The sequence below is a fragment of the Ambystoma mexicanum genome, chromosome 14 (genome assembly GCF_040938575.1).
Source record: "Ambystoma mexicanum isolate Mex_15411 chromosome 14, UKY_AmexF1_1, whole genome shotgun sequence".
NCBI classification, from domain to species: domain Eukaryota; kingdom Metazoa; phylum Chordata; class Amphibia; order Caudata; family Ambystomatidae; genus Ambystoma; species Ambystoma mexicanum.
Window position 1 is genome coordinate 166,340,244 of NC_090940.1, and position 19,794 is coordinate 166,360,037.

The 19,794-nt window shown below is 44.7% G+C and overlaps 1 protein-coding gene across 1 annotated transcript in view; it reads right to left on the minus strand.

Moving 5' to 3' along the window:
* Nucleotides 1-511: 511 nt before the first annotated feature.
* The window catches only part of EHD4 (EH domain containing 4), a 265,684-nt gene continuing 246,401 nt past the window's right edge, over nucleotides 512-19,794 (minus strand). The window contains exon 6 of the mRNA XM_069638815.1: nucleotides 512-5,599. Within this exon, the coding sequence (XP_069494916.1) occupies nucleotides 5,063-5,599 (537 nt within the window). The 3' untranslated portion in view covers nucleotides 512-5,062. The remainder of the gene's footprint in view (nucleotides 5,600-19,794) is intronic.

Genomic DNA, 19,794 nt, shown 5'->3' on the forward strand with positions numbered 1-19,794 from the left:
CAGGCCACGTGTTCGGCAGCGCCGAAGGATCTCCTCCGTCTCTTCCCCTCCGTCGAAAACTTGCTCGGCGGAGGAACAGCTTCACAGCTAACGTCGAAGGGAGGGATCTTTAACAATATAATCAGTAAAATTAAGGACCGCGGTCCGTAGTAAGTATTTGCAATGTCTCTCTAGGAGCTCCGCGTAAGGCGACCAGAAGCTGGGCGGAAAAAAACAATCTGAGGGACCTCGACGCGTGAGGGATTATGGGTACAACGCACATCACTATAGGGATAGTGTTACAGACACGCCTTGTCGACGTCCCCTTTTCGACTACGAAAAACAAAATGCAATACTCTGCAGTGACCACTGGATGTCGGACCTATGCACAGCATGTGATTCTAAGCAGATTAACAAACATCAGAAATAAGTATATGTTCCGTGATGGTATTTGAGAGGATATGTATACTCTGCTATGATGGTATATGTGAAGTATCTTGGGAACATAAATAACACTTTCCTTGGAACAATGTAAGTGTTTAAAAGGCACAATGCTAGTTTAATAATGTTTCAAAGACAGCAAATTATGTGACTAGAATTCTGATTGTTACATTTTTCCACATTTTTCCACATTTCAGTATTTACAATAAATATATGCAATAAAATGTACATGTAAAAACATGTATTTCACAGAAATGCTGCTAGTAAAACACACATTTTCCAATCAAACAAGGATTGCCATCCCTGGGCCATCTCCTGAACGAGTAAACATCATCAACTGTGAAAGAAAATTGTACACTGACCCAGAAAAATGCTTTAATTTTCTCAATTTTGTAATTATCTGATTGAAGCCACAGCAGTCCCAAAGCCAGGGTGGGAGTGCAATGTTGCATGCACGTTCGTGATTGCAAGGAGTCATAGGCATGTCTATTTGCGCACTCAAAGAGAGAGGAGTTGTAAAAAGCTTGTACTTTTCTGTATTCTTTTGCATGGCCTGTGGACTGGTAAATGAAAACAATTAGAGGTTTCATTTATAACTAGATAAAGCTGGTATTTGTTATTATGTCCACTTTCTCATCAAACTGACAAAGTAGAACGAGTAATGGATTTCTAAATAGTCCATTGACTAAATAATGCCTTTATTTCATTATCCAACATACTAGAGAAATACCAATATAAAACCAGGAAACAGACTGTCTGCAACTTCAACACTCAACCTATAGCAAATTAGGGTTCAATAAGTAATCGAAATATTAACTTGAGTTTATTTAAGAATGTGTTTGGTCAGGAACAACTGGCATGCTGAACTATCTAAGTGACTGAACCACACCCGAATTTTCAGAACATTAAAGCCCCCAGACCTTTCCACCTTCGGTATAGACAATACAATGGGCCTCATTCCGAGTATGGCGGTAAGGGATAGCGGCCACCGGTAACGAGACCGGTGGCGGTAATCCCTTACCGCCATACTCCGAGTTCCCTCTGCGCCCTCGCCCTTAACGCCTGCTTTGAGCAGGTGTTAAAGTCGAGGGCGCAAAGGGGCCTCCAAGCCAATAACGGTGACCGTAATGAACGGTCACCGTTATTTGCATCTTCCCCATTCCCATTGAGCCCTATGGGGGCTCATTTGGGAATGGGGAAGAGCCTTGGTGAATGGGGAATTACCGCCCCGCCAACCTTGGAATGGTTCGGTGATTCCGCCATCCACCAAGGCGCTGCCGGTCCGGGTACGGCGTCAACCAAGGCGTTAATAGCGCCATTGGTTAGCGCCGTACTCGGAATGAGGCCCAATGTCCTCTGCTTAAATGCATATACACCAATGTCTAAGAAAATGGATGAGAAATCCAGTAGGCCGGCCAATGTAGGCAGCACAGGTAGTAATTTTCTATCAGCTATACTACATTACAAGGATCTCAATTGTTTTATTCAAAACGTGAAATCAACTTGATTCACAAGAAGCATTAAATTCAGAAGCAATATTCTATCAAGGAGGGATATTGAAAATGTGACTAAATATTTACCGGTCAATTCACAACATTAAAAGTGCTTGTAGGCTTTAAACGAAAGTGCCTTCGGTTCTACGATGTGCTTCTAAAGTCAAAAGCAGGGCAAGGTATCCAAGTTTGATAATGTTGTGTAAGGAATGTTCTTCAAGAGTTTTGAACTTTATAGAGACCTTTTTTTTTCTGTGTCCCAAATCGGTTGAGAGGTCGTATTTAGAAAGTGGGTATAGGGCTGGATGTTGACAACTATAGCAACTTAACCACCTAATGTTTACAAATCAGAACAACTTCACTCTTACCTTTGGAGTCAACATGATAGAAAAGTCGGGTGTTCTTGGTGCAGTTAAGAGGGAAATCTAATACTAAACTGCTAGCTCAAAGGAAGCCAGATCATTTCATGGACCTATGGGAAGCTTTGCCAATGATGGAACACAAATAGCTGCTAAGCAAAGGCTGTGCTTCTTTTCTTCAGTGAAAAATAAAATACTTAATTGTGAAAACCTTATTTAAGCCAAGCAGTAAAACGTGCTTTTGTGAGGTGAAACACGATACTGCTTTTGGGATAATTTAAACATGTTTCCTGTCAAACATACTTTCTAGTATTTTCAAAAATATTGGATCTCAGGATAACTTATGTGAAGAGGTCGTTGTTTTCGCCATTAAGTATTTCGCTTATGCACAGAAAACAGTACACTATTAATTTACAATATCCTTTTTCTAAAACAACTGAAGTTTCCACGGTTCTGAAATACATAGCTATCAGTTAAAACACCAGTTCAGTATAGGCTGGGCTCATTTCCCAGGATGCTATGTTAACCGACTGAATGTTTACCTCATCTGGTGTAGAGTGGGGTCTGTGTTTTAAGGGCTGAGACTTGAATGAAACCTTTAAGCTATGCCATACTGAGACATTAAAAACAGTGATCAATAAAATATGAAGTACTTGGAACAAGGAACATTTAAATCAATGTACACCTGCTGCAGAAAATACAAGCAGATCAAGCCTTCAACAAATACAATCATCTCCCGAGGTAATATAATAAGTAAGAATAACATTTGTACACTCAATAAGCACCCGGAAGGGGATATGTTGCAGTCTCCCAGACAATCAGAGTGCTCCAAATGCATGCTTTGCCTCACTGTTTCTCACGGTCTGAGGGTCCTGTTTTCGGGGACAAAGCAATCTTCCCTTCTGGGTGGCATACTCAAACCCTTGTGAGCCACTGCATTAGCCCATGCCCACACTCCTGTCCCATACACTTTACCTGCTTATCTGCAGCCAGCTCCACCACACTGCATGGCCGGCGCCAAACTCGCAGTCACCTTCCTCCCACTCCTGCGTCTCCTCTGGCTACTGTCATAGCGACAATGGAAAGGCAGAAAGGACAAACAATAGTCCCTTCTCTAGTTTCTCATGGCAGCCATGTTCTTTTATAACTTTTTTCCAACTTGTGAAACTGCTGTAGTGCGGTTTCACAACTTATAAGCACCACCGACACAGGCTTTACAAACAGTTAACGGTGCCAGAACCTGTGCTACTTTACTCACTTGATCCCCGGCCATTACCAGCCAGTAAAGTCTGCATCCTTGGTGCTTATTGCTCAAGTGTTGCCCTACAGAAACCTGTTCACCAGTGGGCTGCTTCCAACCCTAGTTCAAAATGAGCATCTTAATAAATAAACAATGAAGGTCTTCATCTAAGTCTTAGAAATCCTAAAATGCGAGATCCCCGCACATGAACAGGAATAATCAGTGTTACTGAATATCCATGATGGTGAAATGCAAGCATTCTTCATGACACAAAGTCCTAAATTAACATTTGACATGAAGTGATACTGTAATACCCTCACGAACACAGCAATAGTCTAACTTTCTTTGCAGATCTAATCTGAATTGCTTGCTTCTATAAAATTCTAAAGAGACCCCTAGATTACGATGGTAACTGCTAAATTGGCATACCATTTTAGAACCTGCACCCCTTCCCTGTGAATACCACTGTATGTACAACTTGTTTTATTTAACAGGCATTTGCTGTATAAAAATAGCAAATAAATGTGATATGCGTGTGTGTATGTGTACATACATAGGACACCTCTACCCCAGCATCATTTTTTTTTCCAGTCAACACCAGAAACTATGTTAAATAGTCAACAGAAATAAAAGCATGTTCATTTGAAAAAGTTTCAACGGTGTACAACACTAGTGAAAATGTGTGACCAACACTTGAAAGCGCTGCTGTTTATGACAATTTTCCAATGGCGTTCATGCCAGATACCCCCCCTCCTCCTTCCGATCTTAGAACCCTACTAATCATCTTGATTTTCCGTATTCTCTTCCTCCATATTTTAATGACATACTTAAATCTAGTGCCTGAATGCTTTTACAATCCTACGTTGAGGCCACAGTGACCTGCATGTGGATGAAATTAATTAAAATAATCAGTCCAACCTCTTTGGATCTTTCTTTAACCAAATCTCAATCTTGGGTAAGGAAAATTGCAAGAGAATCTGAAGAAGCAACGCTTACTGAGCATTACCAGTATTTTTCCATTTGGCCAGCACTGCAATTAAGGAATGTTATATATCTCTGTAGCTCAGCCACCGTGAAACGATGATGAATGTAGAAGGCACATTTAAAAAAGCTTAATCAACTGGGACATATATATATATATATATATATATATATATATATATATATATATATATATATATATTACTGAAATTACTTTAGCCTTATGTTGGAATTAAAGTGTTAGTTGTGAAGTGATGACAAGCCAAGTCTCATTATGGAATGCTGGTGATTGGTACTTCAATAAGGTCTGTAGTAACAGTCGATCTCAAAGGAATGATAAGATGGGTTTTAAAAGTCATGCAGGCAAGAAGTTTCAGTTGCTGTGATTGAAAGCACTATTTTCGCTTTTGAAATGGTGCCAATGTCTGCCACTCCGAATGTGGCAATTTCAAGGTTTGGTCACTTAAATATCTATAAAAACAATTTCTGTAAATAGTCATTTATTTTAAAATGTCATATTTATAATGTCCCACACCAGGTGTGTGCCATTTGTCTGCACTGAACTCTTCTCACTCCATGCTTTGCAATGGTTTCCTGTGAGATGGTGGTAACAGATGGATGGGCAGCTCATTTGGTATTTCATAACCTTCCAGTTTAATCTTGATTAAGTGTTTTGCCAAGGCAAACTCTTCATCATCCAACATGCCGTCTTTATCACAGTCGGCCAGCTTCCAGATCTTCCCTAGGACACTGTTCGGTAACTTGGAATTAACCATTTCTTTCTTGGCACTCACACCAGATATTTTACCATTAATCGGTGATAGCATATAAAAAAGTTCATCATAGCTAGGTTTGTCCTTGGCAACCACCCAATCTTCTTCACCAAGACCTTCGCCGGCACCTTCCCCATAGCCTTGACCAAAAGGTCCTTCCATAGTCCCTTCAAATGCACCACCATGTACCATCTGAGTTGGCATGCTGCTTTCTTCTTGCCGAATCATGCTCATCAAGGCAGCAATCTTATTTGCCAACATGTTATCGACGGATTCTATCAACTTTGGCTTCAGAGTGTGGAATTTGGAAAAGTCATACGTCTCCAGCTGAGTCTGTGAATGACAAAAGTAAAAACCTATTTATAAAGAACAAAAATCTATGATCTATGCAACATTCGACTAGTAGCCATTTCAAGTAAGCCATACAAGTATATGCTACAAGCGTAATTGACAATTAGTAACCATCGAGGGGGTTGTGGAGGCCTCCCAGCAAATGGGGATGCTCAGAACGTGGGCTTTACCACACAGTAATCCTGAACATCCTCAGTGCTGGCGGCCACTATCTCCCCTCACCAGGGAATCAGGTAAGTCTTTCTCCCACTCCCCTCTCCCATCCTCAGAATTCCCTCCACCCCCTCCCACCCCTTACCTTCTTTTCTGTCCATTTCGAGAGTGGACGTGCTGGGAACATTTCTGTCCCCAGCACGTCAGCTCCCGATCTGCGACAGGCCGACATGGAAAGGAAAAAGGGACTACACGTAGTCCCTTCTTCCTTTCCATGGCAGCCTTTTTTTTGTTTACTTTTTTCCTATTTTTTGAATGGCCGCCATGGAAAGGGAGAAGGGACTCAGTGCCATACCTTCTCCCTTTCCATGGCTGCCATTTGTTTTTTTTTCACTCATTTTCACTCATTTTCAATGCTCACCATGGAAAGGGAAAACGTACTTCGTTTTCCCTTCCCCAGTGGCAATTTGTTTGACATTTTCTTTTTCTGTTCGAAACCCTAGAGCGTTTCTGAACAGAAAAGAAAATGCCTTTAGTACCCCAGTCTAACAGGCCAGGGTACTAATGGCAATAAGACCCTCGCCTGTGGGCCATTACCGCATAAAGTAATGCCCCTGTGTAGCTATGGGCCACAGGGGCATTACCTTATGCAGTAGAAAATTACAGAAGATTTGCTATAACAATCAGCAATGAAGTTGCGCTTACATTTTTGATGCTGCAAGACAATTTCCTATGGATACAGTCAGATTAGAAGCAACTAATATTCTTCCAACATACTTTACTTATATAGTCTGCAAGATCGACTCTGTAGTTTAGATTTCCATTTTATTTTTGGATCTTTAATTTTGATCCTCATTGAGTTATCGACACAAAGCTATCCATAAAAAGGATAACTCAACAAATCAACAAATACTGACCCAACACCAGTATCAGAAATCTCAATAGCAGGCACCACAAACATAAAACATTTAGTCAGCCAAACGACATTATATAAGGACAAGTTATTCTTCTAAGAAAATATTTGTTCCCATATTTTAAGAGCAGAAATCCACTGAAGGCAGCTTTTAAACTTCAAAACAAGAGTTTTAGAATTTCAGTTTCTGGTACAGTTAGGGCTCTATACAACTACAGTCAATGTTGTGATCCATGTCATTATGTTGGTGTAAAAAAAAAGTGAAAGCAGGACATACGTTTGATCCTGGAAAATTTGGTTCAGATTGGTGGGGCGGAGTATAGGGTGGTCAGGATGGAAGTGAGTATCAGTAGCGTTTTAGTAGAGTCAGAAAAGTAGAGCTTGGTCGTCGCTATTTAAGAGATTGGATTTTCTTCAGAATAACCTTATGTTTGAGGCCAAGTGGATAGACACCCCGACGTGGCAGAATCTGGGATTGACTGTTTGTGGGTAACATAGATCCCTCTAATTTTTGTAGTTTTAAAATATTTCCTACCAAATGGAGTGATCACGCTATGCTCCTCTTGTTTGTAAATCTAGGTATTGTGAGAACAGTAAATTCTGGGGGTGCAAAAGATCTTGTGATAAGGGGAAACTACTACAGGTTTGGGCAAACTAGTGACTATAACAAAGCAAATATCAGGTTAAACAAATGGTGGGATTCGCTTTCAGAGGCGGATAAGATTAACAAAGTTACTCACCGTAGTGACTACCTTACTCCTCGTCCATAGTCCCCTTTCGTCCATACTTTTGGGACATTCCGTCCAGTGGGATGGGACCGGAGCCCTTTTGTATAAAAGCATCAAATTGAAAAATGTGTCCTTCCTCTTTTTTTACGCGGGGTACCGCACACGGCCGTAACCCTGCCCCCCTTAGCTCCACCCCGCGCATCGCTCATCAGTCCTTTTTTATCGCCAGGTCTGAGACCTTTAAACAATAATAGAGGAAACTTATTAGAGGGGACGGCGGGCAGGCGTATGGAGGAAAGGGGACTATGGACTAGGAGAAAGGTAGTCACTACGTTGAGTAACTTTGTTATACTCCTACGTCCCGTCCCCTCTCCTCCATACTTTTGGGAGATTACCAAGCACTCCTCACAGGAAAACGGGTGGATGGAACTTATTTACTGGAAGAGGTTCTTAAGAACAGCCTGACCGAACTGAGTATCGGCTCTGGAGCTCAGGTCTAAGCAGTAATGCTTACAAAAAGCTGATGGGGAAGCCCACGTGGCTGCTCTGGCAATGGTTTCCCAGGGAACACATTTCTGGAAGGCAACAGCAGCTGCCTTGCCCCGCACAAGATGGGCATGAATTCCCTTTGGAGGCTGGAGGCCCTGAACGGTATACGCCTCTGAAATACAGGAAGCAATCCATCAGGAGATAGTTGCTTTCAAGGCCGGCTTTCCTTTCGGATCTCCAAAGGTCACAAAAAGTTGGGAAGAGCTCCTAAATTTAGATGTTCTGTCCAAATAAAACTTCTGACATCCAAATTATGCAATACCCTCTCGGCATCTGAGGCCGAGTCTGGAAAGAAGACGGGTAAAGAAATAGACTGGTTCAGATGAAAATCGGATACCACCATTGGAAGGAAAGAAGGATTAGTCCGGAGGACAACCTTATTCTTATAAAAGGTGAGGAATGGATATTCTACAGACAAGGCCTGAAGTTCGCTTACACGCCTTGCCGAAGTCACCGCAATCAGAAAAGCCATTTTCCATTAAAGGAACTTTAAATCCACTGTAGCCATGGGCTCAAAAGGTTTATGGCATAAGGCAGTGAGGACGACATTCAATTCCCACTTTGGATGAGGGTTGCGCACAGGTGGATAAAGATGCAAAAGACCTGCAAAGTGTCTTTTAATGACAGGGTTTGTCAATGAAAAAGAGCAAGTAAGCGGTGATAGCCGACTAATAAATCCTACAAGACAAGACCTGTATGCCTGAAGTTGCCACATGAGAAACGAATGACAGGACCGTGTTGATGGTAGCTTCTCTGGGGTCCAGCGGCTTAGCTAAACACCACTTACAGAACTGGAGCCACTTGCTCCTATAATGAGACCTTGTCGAAGGTTTTCTAGCCACCTGGATAATACGCATATTATCCTCGGACAAGTTGAAACTTTCTTCAAGGATTTGAACTCAGGCACCATGCAGCCAAGCTGAATGATTGTGGGGAGGGGTGCCACATCTGCTGATCACTCTGGTGAAGCAGGTCGGGAATCAGTGGAAGCCTGATCGGTGAGCAGACTGACAGATGCGGAAGCTCTGAAAACCAGAATCTGGCTGGCCACCAACGGGCTATGAACAGGAGAGTGCAATTCGTCATGTTCCTGAGCTTGCATAGCACCCGGTGAATCAGAGGAAGAGGCAGGAAGGCGAAGGCCCTCATGTTTTGCCACAGAATCTCGAGAGCATCCCCCAGGGAAGAAGCTCCGAGACTGTTCCTGGAAGCATAAAGAGGAAGTTTCCTGTTTGATGACGTCACAAAGAGGTCCACTTCTGGAGTGCCCAATGGCGAAAAAGGTCAGAGAGGATCTCCATTTTCAGTTCCCACTCGTAGCTGACCGCCGCTCGTCGGCTGAGAGTCATATTCATTTGCCCCGGCATGTGCACTGCCAGCAGCCAAACACTGTGCTGAGTGGCCCAATCTGAATGGCTAGAAGGGGAGGTGATCTGGTACCCCCCTGCTTTTTGATGTAAAACATGGATTCCGCATTGTCTGTGCAGAAGCGGACCACTTTGTTCGCAATCAGTGGCTTGAAAGCTTTGAGCGCCAGGAAAATCACCAGAAGCTCCAGATAATTTATGTGAAATTGTCTGTCCTGTGGTGACCATAGGTCAAAAACCTGAAGATGATCCAATGTCCCGCCCCACCAAACAAGGGAGGAGTCCGTCGTAATGGTCGTTTGAGGGGAGGGCTCCTGAAAAGGAGCACCCACCGACAGATTGCTGGAAGATGACCACCATAGGAGATCTGACATCAGGCAGGGTGGAACCGCAATCATTTTGGTGTCCGGGTCCACTGCCTGAAGCCAGGAGCTCCGAAGAGCCATCTGCGTGAGTCGCATTTTGAGACGAGCAAGGGGGAGAGCAAGCACGCACGAGGCCATGAGGCCTAGAACCCTCTGGAACCACCAGGCCAACATGCTCTCTGACTGAATGAAAACCTGACACGTGGTCAACAGATCCGCCATCCTGTCCACAGTCAGGTACACCCTGCAGTCGATCGTGTTCCAACGGAAACCCAGGAATATCAGGTCCTAAGAGACCTGGAGGATTTCCGCCAGTTCACCAAAAGCCCAAGGCCGGACAGGAGCTCGAGGAGAGACTCAAGGTTGCTCGAGGCTTTCACTGAACAAGCTTCACTCAATCTTGGCTACAGCGGTTTGGTCTAACATGGCGACATCAACATAATTGGAATTGAATATTTGATTCAAGTTGAAAACTTTAGATTTCGAGAGGTCGCGTCTCACCGGAAAGTGGGAGAACCCATTAAGTAAGGTGAAGGTAATAAGAATCTCGAGGGCGCCCCCTCGAGATTCAGTCAAGCACGCGATCAGACGCGCTTCTTTTCTTCAAAGGGATTTAACCCGGTTATTATGACGGTACTATTCCATAAGAAACAGGGCACTAGAACTAACCAAGCCCTGATTTGAGAAAGGTCTAAGGTAGACCGAAACACGTGTATCACTAAAGGGCACTTATAAAATACTTTGAAAAAATACAATAAAAAAAAAAACAATATTGGGCGCAGTCTCTCTCCGGATTTATATTACCTTCATTTCACTGAACAAGGACTGCGCAGGAGCCATTGGTCCAAATATGGATACACATGAATACCCTGTAGCCGAAGAAAAGCCGCAATGACCAACATCATCTTCGTGAAGACACGCAGCGCTGATCTGAGACCAAAAGGGAGCACTCGGAATTGAAAGTGCTCCTCTCCCACGGAGTACCGCAGATATTTCCGATGCAGGCTCCAGATCAGGATATGCATATACACGTCCTAAAGGTCCACAATGCTGAGCCAGTCGCCCTTCTGAAGAGAGGACTTTATTTGGCAGGGCGTGATCATCTTGAATTTCTCTTGGGGAAGAGAAAGGTTGAACTGGGAAAGGTCTAGGATGGTGCGCAGGCCAGCCTGGTTGGGTTTGGGCACTGTGAACAGACGAGAGTAAAAACCCTCCCCTCGTTCCACTAGGGGAACGAGTTCCACCGCCTTGAGATCTAGAAGCTTCTGGACCTCAGCTCTGAGGGAGGGCATCCACGACTGCTAAAAGGGAGGATTGAAGGGTGGGGTTGGGGCAAGCGGAAGCCCGCCCGAGCGATGGAGAAAACCCATTGGTCTTCGGTGATGGTTTGCCACGTCTCCAGATGAGATGAAATTCGTCCTCCCACCGGATTCTCGTGCGAGTGCCAAAAAATATCATTTTGCAGACTTTTCGGCAGAGAGACTACCTGTCCCTGAAGAGGAAGCTGAAGACCAAGAGAAAAATCGACCACGTTGCTGTCTCCAACGGGTGCTACCCGTCAGAGGAACAGCTCTGCGTGACCTGCGGTCCTGGTACCCTCTGAAGCCTGAGGAGGACCGAGACTGGGATCCAGATCTCTGAGCTTTGACTGGGGGCTTCACAAGCACTGACAGAGTCTTGGCAGTTTGCGTGCTTGCCTTAGTCTTTGTGAGCTCATCATCCGTTGAAGAATGAAACAGCTCTTTGCCCTCAAAAGGCAGGTCCAGAACTTTATCTTGGACTTCCTTCGAAAACTTTGTTGCATGAAGCCAAGCTTGACGAGAGGTGTCCACTCCCAACATGAGGCCTCGAGCTGAGGTGTCGACATGGTTCGCAGCAGCCTCCAGCATATCCTGCGCCAATACCCTGGCGTCTGACAAACCGCCTTTAAAGTCTTCCAGCCTGACCCCTGGAATGAACTCCTGGAAGTCCGCCAAATCCCTCCACAGTTTCATATTCGCCGCCGCCAAAATGAGCTCCGCATTAGCCTGATGCAATTACAGCGCAGAGTTGGCAAAAACCTTCTTGACCAAGGAATCTAGCAACTTGTCTTCCTTGGCCAGAACTTGAGCCGCGGCTGCAGAGGGCCGCTTGGATTCAGAGTGGCGGCCGTAACCACTGTTGAGGAAGGGAGTGGACATGACGCCAAGGCTACTTCCTCGAAGGTGTAAATTTATATGCAGCCCAGTGTGGGATTTATCCCAGACTTTGTGTGCCTCGGCCAGAACGTCCTTCTGAAGGAACAGGCCGGTGCGCTCCTGCAGAGACATGGTGAGCGCCCCCGAAAGCACTGGTACTGGTATGTCAAGGAGTGACATGTCCAGAACCCGGTCATGGAATGCTCCGACTGAGTGGGGCTGTTCCTCACTATCCAGGTCTGCCTGAGGGTCGTCCAGGATCTTCCGGTTGCGATACGACCAGCGTCAAATTGACGTCTCGCTCTGCTGGAGTCTTGTTAACCGCAGGCAACGGAGGCAGAGGCGGAAGAAGTGGAGGCGGGCAGGGAGGTAGAGGTGGTACCGCTGCCGGGGCACAGGTGCCATGACTGGAACTGCCGGGGCAGGATGCGGCACCACAGGGCAGATTTCCCTAAAAAGACCTTTAAAGTACTCCCTCATGGGATCAATGTTCATAAGACTCAAACTTCCCAAAAAAGGCATCCGAAACTTTTGGTACTGGAATGGGCAGAGGCTGCTCATGAGGGGCATACCCCCACCAACGTAGTGAGGAAGGCTGCCAAGAGGGCCTGCCACCAACGGGGTCTATATAGACCAGTGGGGCAGAAGTAGGCGGAAGCGACACCGTATACGGTAGTGGCATCCGAGCGCGGGAGTCATAGGAGGGGTGAAACGGATTCACACTGTCCCGTGGACAAGGTTGTCAAGGTTCCCAGCACCCGCCATCGATAGCGTGGGTGTGAGGGAAGAATCCAAAATGGGCGCCGTAGACCACACGGGATGGCCCGCCATTTTGTGAGCATCAGAGGAGAACTGCGTCACATGGGTGGATGAAGCAGGTAACTCCACAGACTGGTCAGGGGACTTGATCAAAACTTTAGCCTTGACACCAGAATCCTCAGCAGAGCTGGTACTATGAGGCCTGGGATGTTTACTGGACATCCTGTTGTGACTATTTGAATTAGCCTCCAAGAGAGGAACCTTGGCCAAGCCGGTAACAGAGGAGAAACGGTCAGCGACCTCTCCCTGTGCCCCCTCAACAGAACCGGTATCACCGCAAGCGTGGGAATGTTGAGGAATCCACCTCACAGAAAAGACATTAACGGGTCTCTCAGTTCTGTCGGTACACACCTTAGCCTCGATGAGAGGAACCTCGGAACGGAGTCCGGTCTGTGTAGCTCCCCCGAGAGGGGCCTCGAACCGTGGTTCGGGACAGAAAGCCTCAACGGAGGCCTCAGGGCACACCCCGGTGTCTGTATGGGAAGCTCCAGATAAGGAGACCTCGGAGCTAACTCCAGTACCCAAAGCCTCAGCACGACTGGGCTGGCTATTAGCACCTGGTTGGTGAACCTCGGATCGTGATCCGGTGTAGGCAGGCCCCTCGCGGGAACCCTCAGAGAAAACCCTGGTACGCCTATTAGGCCTGCAAGGCACCTCGGGGCAAACGCTGGTAGCAGAGCTCTTGAAGCTCCTCCCGGACCTGGAGGACCCCGGGAAGGAGTTCCCGGGCTGGGGTGCCCTAAAAAGTAAAGAACTTACCGGGCGTCTCTTCTTTCCGTCGATGAAGAGTTGAAAATGCGGTGAAGGAACTCGCTGGCACCGACTAAGACGATGCTGAAGTGACCGGACCGAAAGGGGGTCGCAGTAGAAACAAGAGTCCGAGCGGTGATCCGTTCCCAGACACTCCAAGCAGAAAGAATGGGGATCCACCCTAGCGAAACGACATTCGCAAGAGGAACAAGAGACAAATCCCAAAAGATCCGGCATAGACGGTGGACTACGCAACCGCAGAACCGGAGCAGGAGAGAAGGACAACGGGAAAGAAGAAAAATGTCTTCCCGGTGATGCAAGTGTGTCCAGCCCCAACCACGCAGAGAAATGGACTGAAGAGAGATGCGAGGGGTAGAGCTAAGGAGGTCGGGGTTACAGCCATGTGTGGTACCCCGCGTAAAAAGAGAGGGAGGACACATTTTTCAATTTGATGCTTTTTTACAAAAGTGCTCCGGTCCCGTCCCATTGGACGGAATGGCCCTCATTAGGACTCCGGCGGAAAACCATGGTGCTATTAGCACCATGGTCGATGCCGGAGTCCGCCATGGCGGAATGGGGAATTACCACCCCATTCCAAGGTTGGCGGGGCGGTAATTCCCCATGCCACCATGGCCCTTCCCCATTCCCATTTTTGCCCCATATGGCATAATGGGAATGGGGAAGGCGGTAAGTACGGTACCACAAATTGCCGTACCGTACTTACCTCGAGAGTCCCTTTGCGGGCCCCTACTTTAATGGCTGGTCTAGACCAGCTGTTCAGGTCGGGTCCCGCAAAGGGACCTCGTAATCAGGTGTTAAGGGTTTAACAGCGCCGACACCTTTTACGGTGCCGTTAACCCCTTAACGCCAAGGTCCTAATGAGGGCAAATGTCCCAAAAGTATGGAGGAAAGTGGACGGGACGTAAGAGTATGCTTATACTCATCCTAATGAGTTCCAATTGGTATTGCTTAAACTGGGAGCTCCTAAGACTACCCAAGTAAAATTGTCAGGGGCTATCATCCCGGGTCATCGCAATCGATTCGATATCCTAATAAATGAGAGAAGAAATCCTTGCCGCAACATATTAAGGCTTTGGCAGGTCACTACCGAACCCTAGCCAGGGCTGAACTAAAAAACAAAGCTAAGTTGGCCAGATTGGCATATGGTAGATGGCTTAGATTTCATAACATGAAACTACATATTGACAAAATCAGGCAGTCTTTAAGAAAGTTATTAGGAAAGATATGAGGGCAATCTGGCATATCCTAAATGGTATTGTTGACCAACAGTCAACCCAGCAAAGTTGTAGTGTGTCGGAGAGAGCATGGGTTGAGCACCTGACCTCAAAATTCAATGGAGACTCTGGATATATGACATCTAGTGCTCAGAATAATGTTAATAATTGGTGAAGATGTCAATTTGACAGATGATCATAGAGGCTCTAAAAAATAAAACGACCAAGTGGTCCAGATGGGGTCTCTAATTGCATGTATAAGCAAACTCTAGATCTGTGCTCTGATATCCTATTTAGGTTGGTTGTTCAAATTACTGAAGGCACTGCATGTCCGAGCTCCTGGCAGAAGGCGGCCATTGTCCTGTTTATAAGAGACGTGATAGAGCTCTGCCAGGGAATTACTGTCCCATAGCTCTAACTGACTCCTCTGCAAAAGGTTTTTGCCAAACTAATACTGAGGGGCCTGACTAGATGGGCCGTAGCTAATATAATTAGCCCGCTGCAAACAGGCTTTCGTAAAGGGGTTGATACCACCGTGAGTGCTTTAACTCTATGTGCCTGTGCCTCAGATATTGGAGGCTTGGGAAATCCTTGCATAATGCAGTTATTGATGTTGAGGCCGCATTTGATAACATTGATATTAACAATCTGTGGGACAAATTACTAAAGTGGAAAATCGATAAGGGCCTCTTCAGAATGATTCAGCTATTGTATTCAGATAATACAATTAGGGTGCGATTGAACAGGCATGGGGACCTATCCAGCGCCGTCCCTGTTGCCAAAGAAGTGCCAGGGCTGTGCGCTGGCCCCATACTCTTTCATTTTTACCATGATGATCTATGGACTGAGAGTCAAGAATGGAAAAGTTATCCACCTAAGTGGAGGGATTTGAGGGTGAATATTATTTGAGGGTGAATATTTTGGCATATACTGATGATTTAGTATTGTTGGGGCTACACACAAGGTGGTCTACAGACAGCCTTGAAGGGGGTGGCGGGGTCAAGAAATATTTGTGTAAAAACAAGCTGTCAAGTAATACGTCGAAATCCTTTGTTATTACTTTTTCTAAGAAACGTAATGCAAAATCTTATGCCTGGAGACTAAATGATTTACCTGTAAGCAGAGTAACACAATAAGTTACTTAGGCGTGTCGATTTCATCCATCTGTTCCACTCAGAATCAAAAAGGAAAAATTAGGGAAAAGTTTTTGCCATGTATATCTATGATGAAGGCGGTTAAACGTAAGCTTTGTATGTTCTCTCTGCACCCTTAATTGAGTTGTATAAACTAAAAGTAAGAGCAATGTTATTATATGGCTGTGAATTGATCTCATTTCAAAATCAGAAGTTCCTCGATTGCCTAGAGGGGAAAATCTGGAGGACAGTCTTGGGATTTCCAAAGACTACTCCCATCGCTGTAATTCGTCTTGAGCTGGGGCTAATATTGTGGTGGGTCCAGTATATAAAGCGAAGCCTGACATTGTTCTATAAACTAACCATGGCAGGGGACTAGTCGGGGTCGTACATGTATGAATGTCTAACAGATAGGTTGAAATCGGTTCCGTTCTTGAGAAGGTTTGAGGAATGGTGTAAAGCTTTTGAAGAAATAACCGATTCCGATTGCATAAAGAGAAAGGTCTGGCAGTGGGACAACATTTCAGACATGACAGAACTGGACAGATTGAAGTGCTACAGGGGGAAAGAGTTATATTATATTCCTATGTCAACCCCCCCCCCCCCCCCCCGGTGGTACCTCCTTAAATTTCCATCTCAGAAATGTAGGGATTGGTTCTTTAAATTCTGGTTGAATATTTTAACAAAAATGGAGGTTATTGGGCCATAAATTCAATCTGCCCAGAACCCTTCGGGGTTGTTGGGCTTGTGCTGACCCGGAAATAGAATCTTTGGACATCTGGTTCTAAGTTGTACCTCCTTTAGGGAAGATAGGATTGCGCTATTGGGACCCTTTATGCACTCCAGTGATCAAGTGAACACATCTCAGTTATGGAACAGGCTTATGTCGACTTCTTGCCAGGGCTTGATATTGGCATTATGTAAACTCTTGGAAAAAGTTTTCTTGAAACTGAATCTGATTGTGCAACAGGGGGAGAAGGATTGGCAGACCATTTGGGATTAACTGTGCTTTTCATGGTGTAATCAATATGGATAAGATATGAGGACTAATGTTTATCTTGGTTTTTATGTTATATGTTATATTTTTTGTTTAAATGAGTTTCAAATATAAGTGTAAAAATGTAAATGTAAACTAAAAACACTTTCTAAACAATAAAATAAAGTCACAAAAGTGAAATATCCATTTCAAACACCTGTAGGGAATTTAAGGGAAGCAAGATCAGAAAATACCTTGACAGAAACAGCACATCTAGAACAGATGTCAGAGGTTACACTCCACCTAGTTTTCATGTTTAGGTCTGGCTAGAGGGATTAAGCTCCAAGTCAGAGCCCTTGAAACAGTGCTTAAGAGGGGGCATGCTCTTAATTGACTGTTGCCCGATGCAGAAAGCATGAATCATGTTCAAAGCTCCATTATAGAATCGGCCATTTTGCAGAAGATCGTGCTAATATGCAAGTTGGGGAAAGAGTTGTCAAATGATTTTTTTCAAGAGCTTCTTTCTATCCATGCTCCCTATTACATTGGGCCTCATTACACGGATGGCGGTAAGGATTTACCGGTACCGGTAAAATACCGGTACCGGTAAATCCTTACCGCCTTACTACGAGGTCCCTTTGCGGGTTGGGGGATTTAACGCCTGCTTTTTGCAGGCGTTAAAAACCAACCCGCAAAGGGACCCAGGGAGCTAATTACGGTACCGCAATTTGCGGTACCGTAATTTGCACCTTCCCCATTCCTATAGAGCCCTATGGGGCAAAAATGGGAATAGGGAAGGGCAATGGTGGAAGGGGGAATTACCGCCCCGCCAACCTTGGAATGGGGCGGTAATTCCCCTTTCCGCCAAGGCGGTGCCGGTATTTTACCGGCATGAACCGTTCTCCGCCATCCATGTAATGAGGATTTTCATCTTTGCTGTTGCACTAGTTTAACTGATTTTATTATGTATGATGCTTTATACAATGAATGTATTTGTTTACATTTGTGTTTTTATATTGCTGTCAAAGTACTTTTATTATTTGGAGTTTTATATTGCGCAAACCCGGTGAGAATGGGGGTGGAATGTGATGGTGTTTCAAAGATATAATTACTAGGGCTCTAAATGCTAAAAATATACTGCCCCTTGATATGTGCCTTTCATTAGCCCACTGCAACATTTTCTGTTGAAAGTGTGTGTTTTATCTGAGTGCAAAATATTTGAGCTGCGCCATGTAATTTAATGAGACATTATAGCAAATACACTAACATTTTATTGGAAATCATTTTTACAAGAAAGTTTAATTATTTCCATGAAGTTTTAAAAAGCTGCTGAGTGGAGGAGTAGTATGTCCAGTGCTCTGTTGAAGCAGTTTGTCATATTTCTTATTGGTGTACTGAATAAGCTTTTCCAAAGAAACATTGACTGATTTGGGTGAGGGGGTATGTGTGTTGCACGCACACAAACTATTTTAGAAAAATACCAACAGTTCCAAGTGGTGGACGTATTTCTTCTCCCACTACTGTCCATCATCTAAATTCTCTCCATTAAACCCTCACTAAGCTATCCTCTATGAAAACATAACACAATTTGCAAGAAGATAGAAGCAGCTTGTAATCCAAACAGGGCTTTGTTTGTATATCAATAGGACGTGTCTGATTTCTGGAGGATGCTTGATGGATGCTGGTCAGAGAAATTAAAACACAAGGCTGCAGAAACAACAGGGAACTTAGACATCTGGCAGACATTATGAAGGTGACGCATTCAGAATGTATTCAATGACAAATCTAAAAAGCATTGGCAGAGCCAATAGGTCTGGCTTTGTAGGTTTCCATGTGGGGTTTTGACCCAAAAAATAAAATGGTGCCCTCTACATTTACAAAGCATGATCTATTAGCTTTAATGCTTGTATTTGTTAGTTGAAAATTCAGCCAGTGTTTTAAAAATAAAATCCCCAATACAAGAGAAATAAGTGTAAAAATGTATAATTAGCAACCCAGCATGAGGGTTAGGTACCTCGCAGCAAATTGGGAAGCTCAGAATGGGGAATTACCTCATGGTAAAGCCCACATTGCAAGTCTCCTCGGAAGCAGGAGACCACCATCTTCCCCTCCAAGACAGCTGGTAAGTTCTCCCTGTGCAGCATGGTGCCCAGTCCACTCCAACCCCACCCCAAATTCCTAAATGCCTTGCCCACCACCACTCCTGCCCCACTTACCTGGTGCTCTCTTGTCCCTCGCTGGCACCGGAAAATTCCCAGTTCTAGTAATGGGGGCGCTGTAGAAAGGGAGAAGGGACTACATGTTCCCTTCTCCCTAGTCCCTGGTGGCCATCTTGTTTTGTAGTTTTTTTCTTTTTTGTAAAGTTGGGAAACAGAAAACACACCATTTCTCAACTAAATAAAAAATTATTAGGATCTCGGTAGACCATGCCGGGATGCTAATGGAAATGCACCTCGCCCAGGTAGGGTAATTACCGGGTCTGGTAGTGCCAGAGGCCATCGTTAACTCAGCCCTGGGGCATTACCTGACCCAGTAATGCCCCACCTGTTGGGGTTTGTTTCTTAAATAAATGGATTGTTGGGTACTTTAACTGATCATTTAGGACATGTTGGATTCATGAACACAAGGTTGGATCAGCGGACTTCACTAGAATTTTGTTAAAACCTTTAGGGAATATAGTGTATGCACTGCACCATCAGTGAAGTTCAGAACACAGTCCAGAAGAGTTCAAATGAAGATTTTAGTAAACAAAATTCTGAATTTAATGTATATGGGTTGTAGACCAGGACTAGAGCCGGAAATCTTAAAAGGGAAGAATTATGCAAATGTTTTCCCTTAAATACTTACGTTTAGCTGAAAAATGAACTTCATGGTGATTAAGGATCTCTTAGTCTGCTCTCACCCCTTCACAACTATCCCCAGTACATCATATACTTCATTACAAATTACAACCCCTTAATCACAGTTTTCCAGGTCGACAAATCAATATCACATGTTACCAAAGGCTCAAAG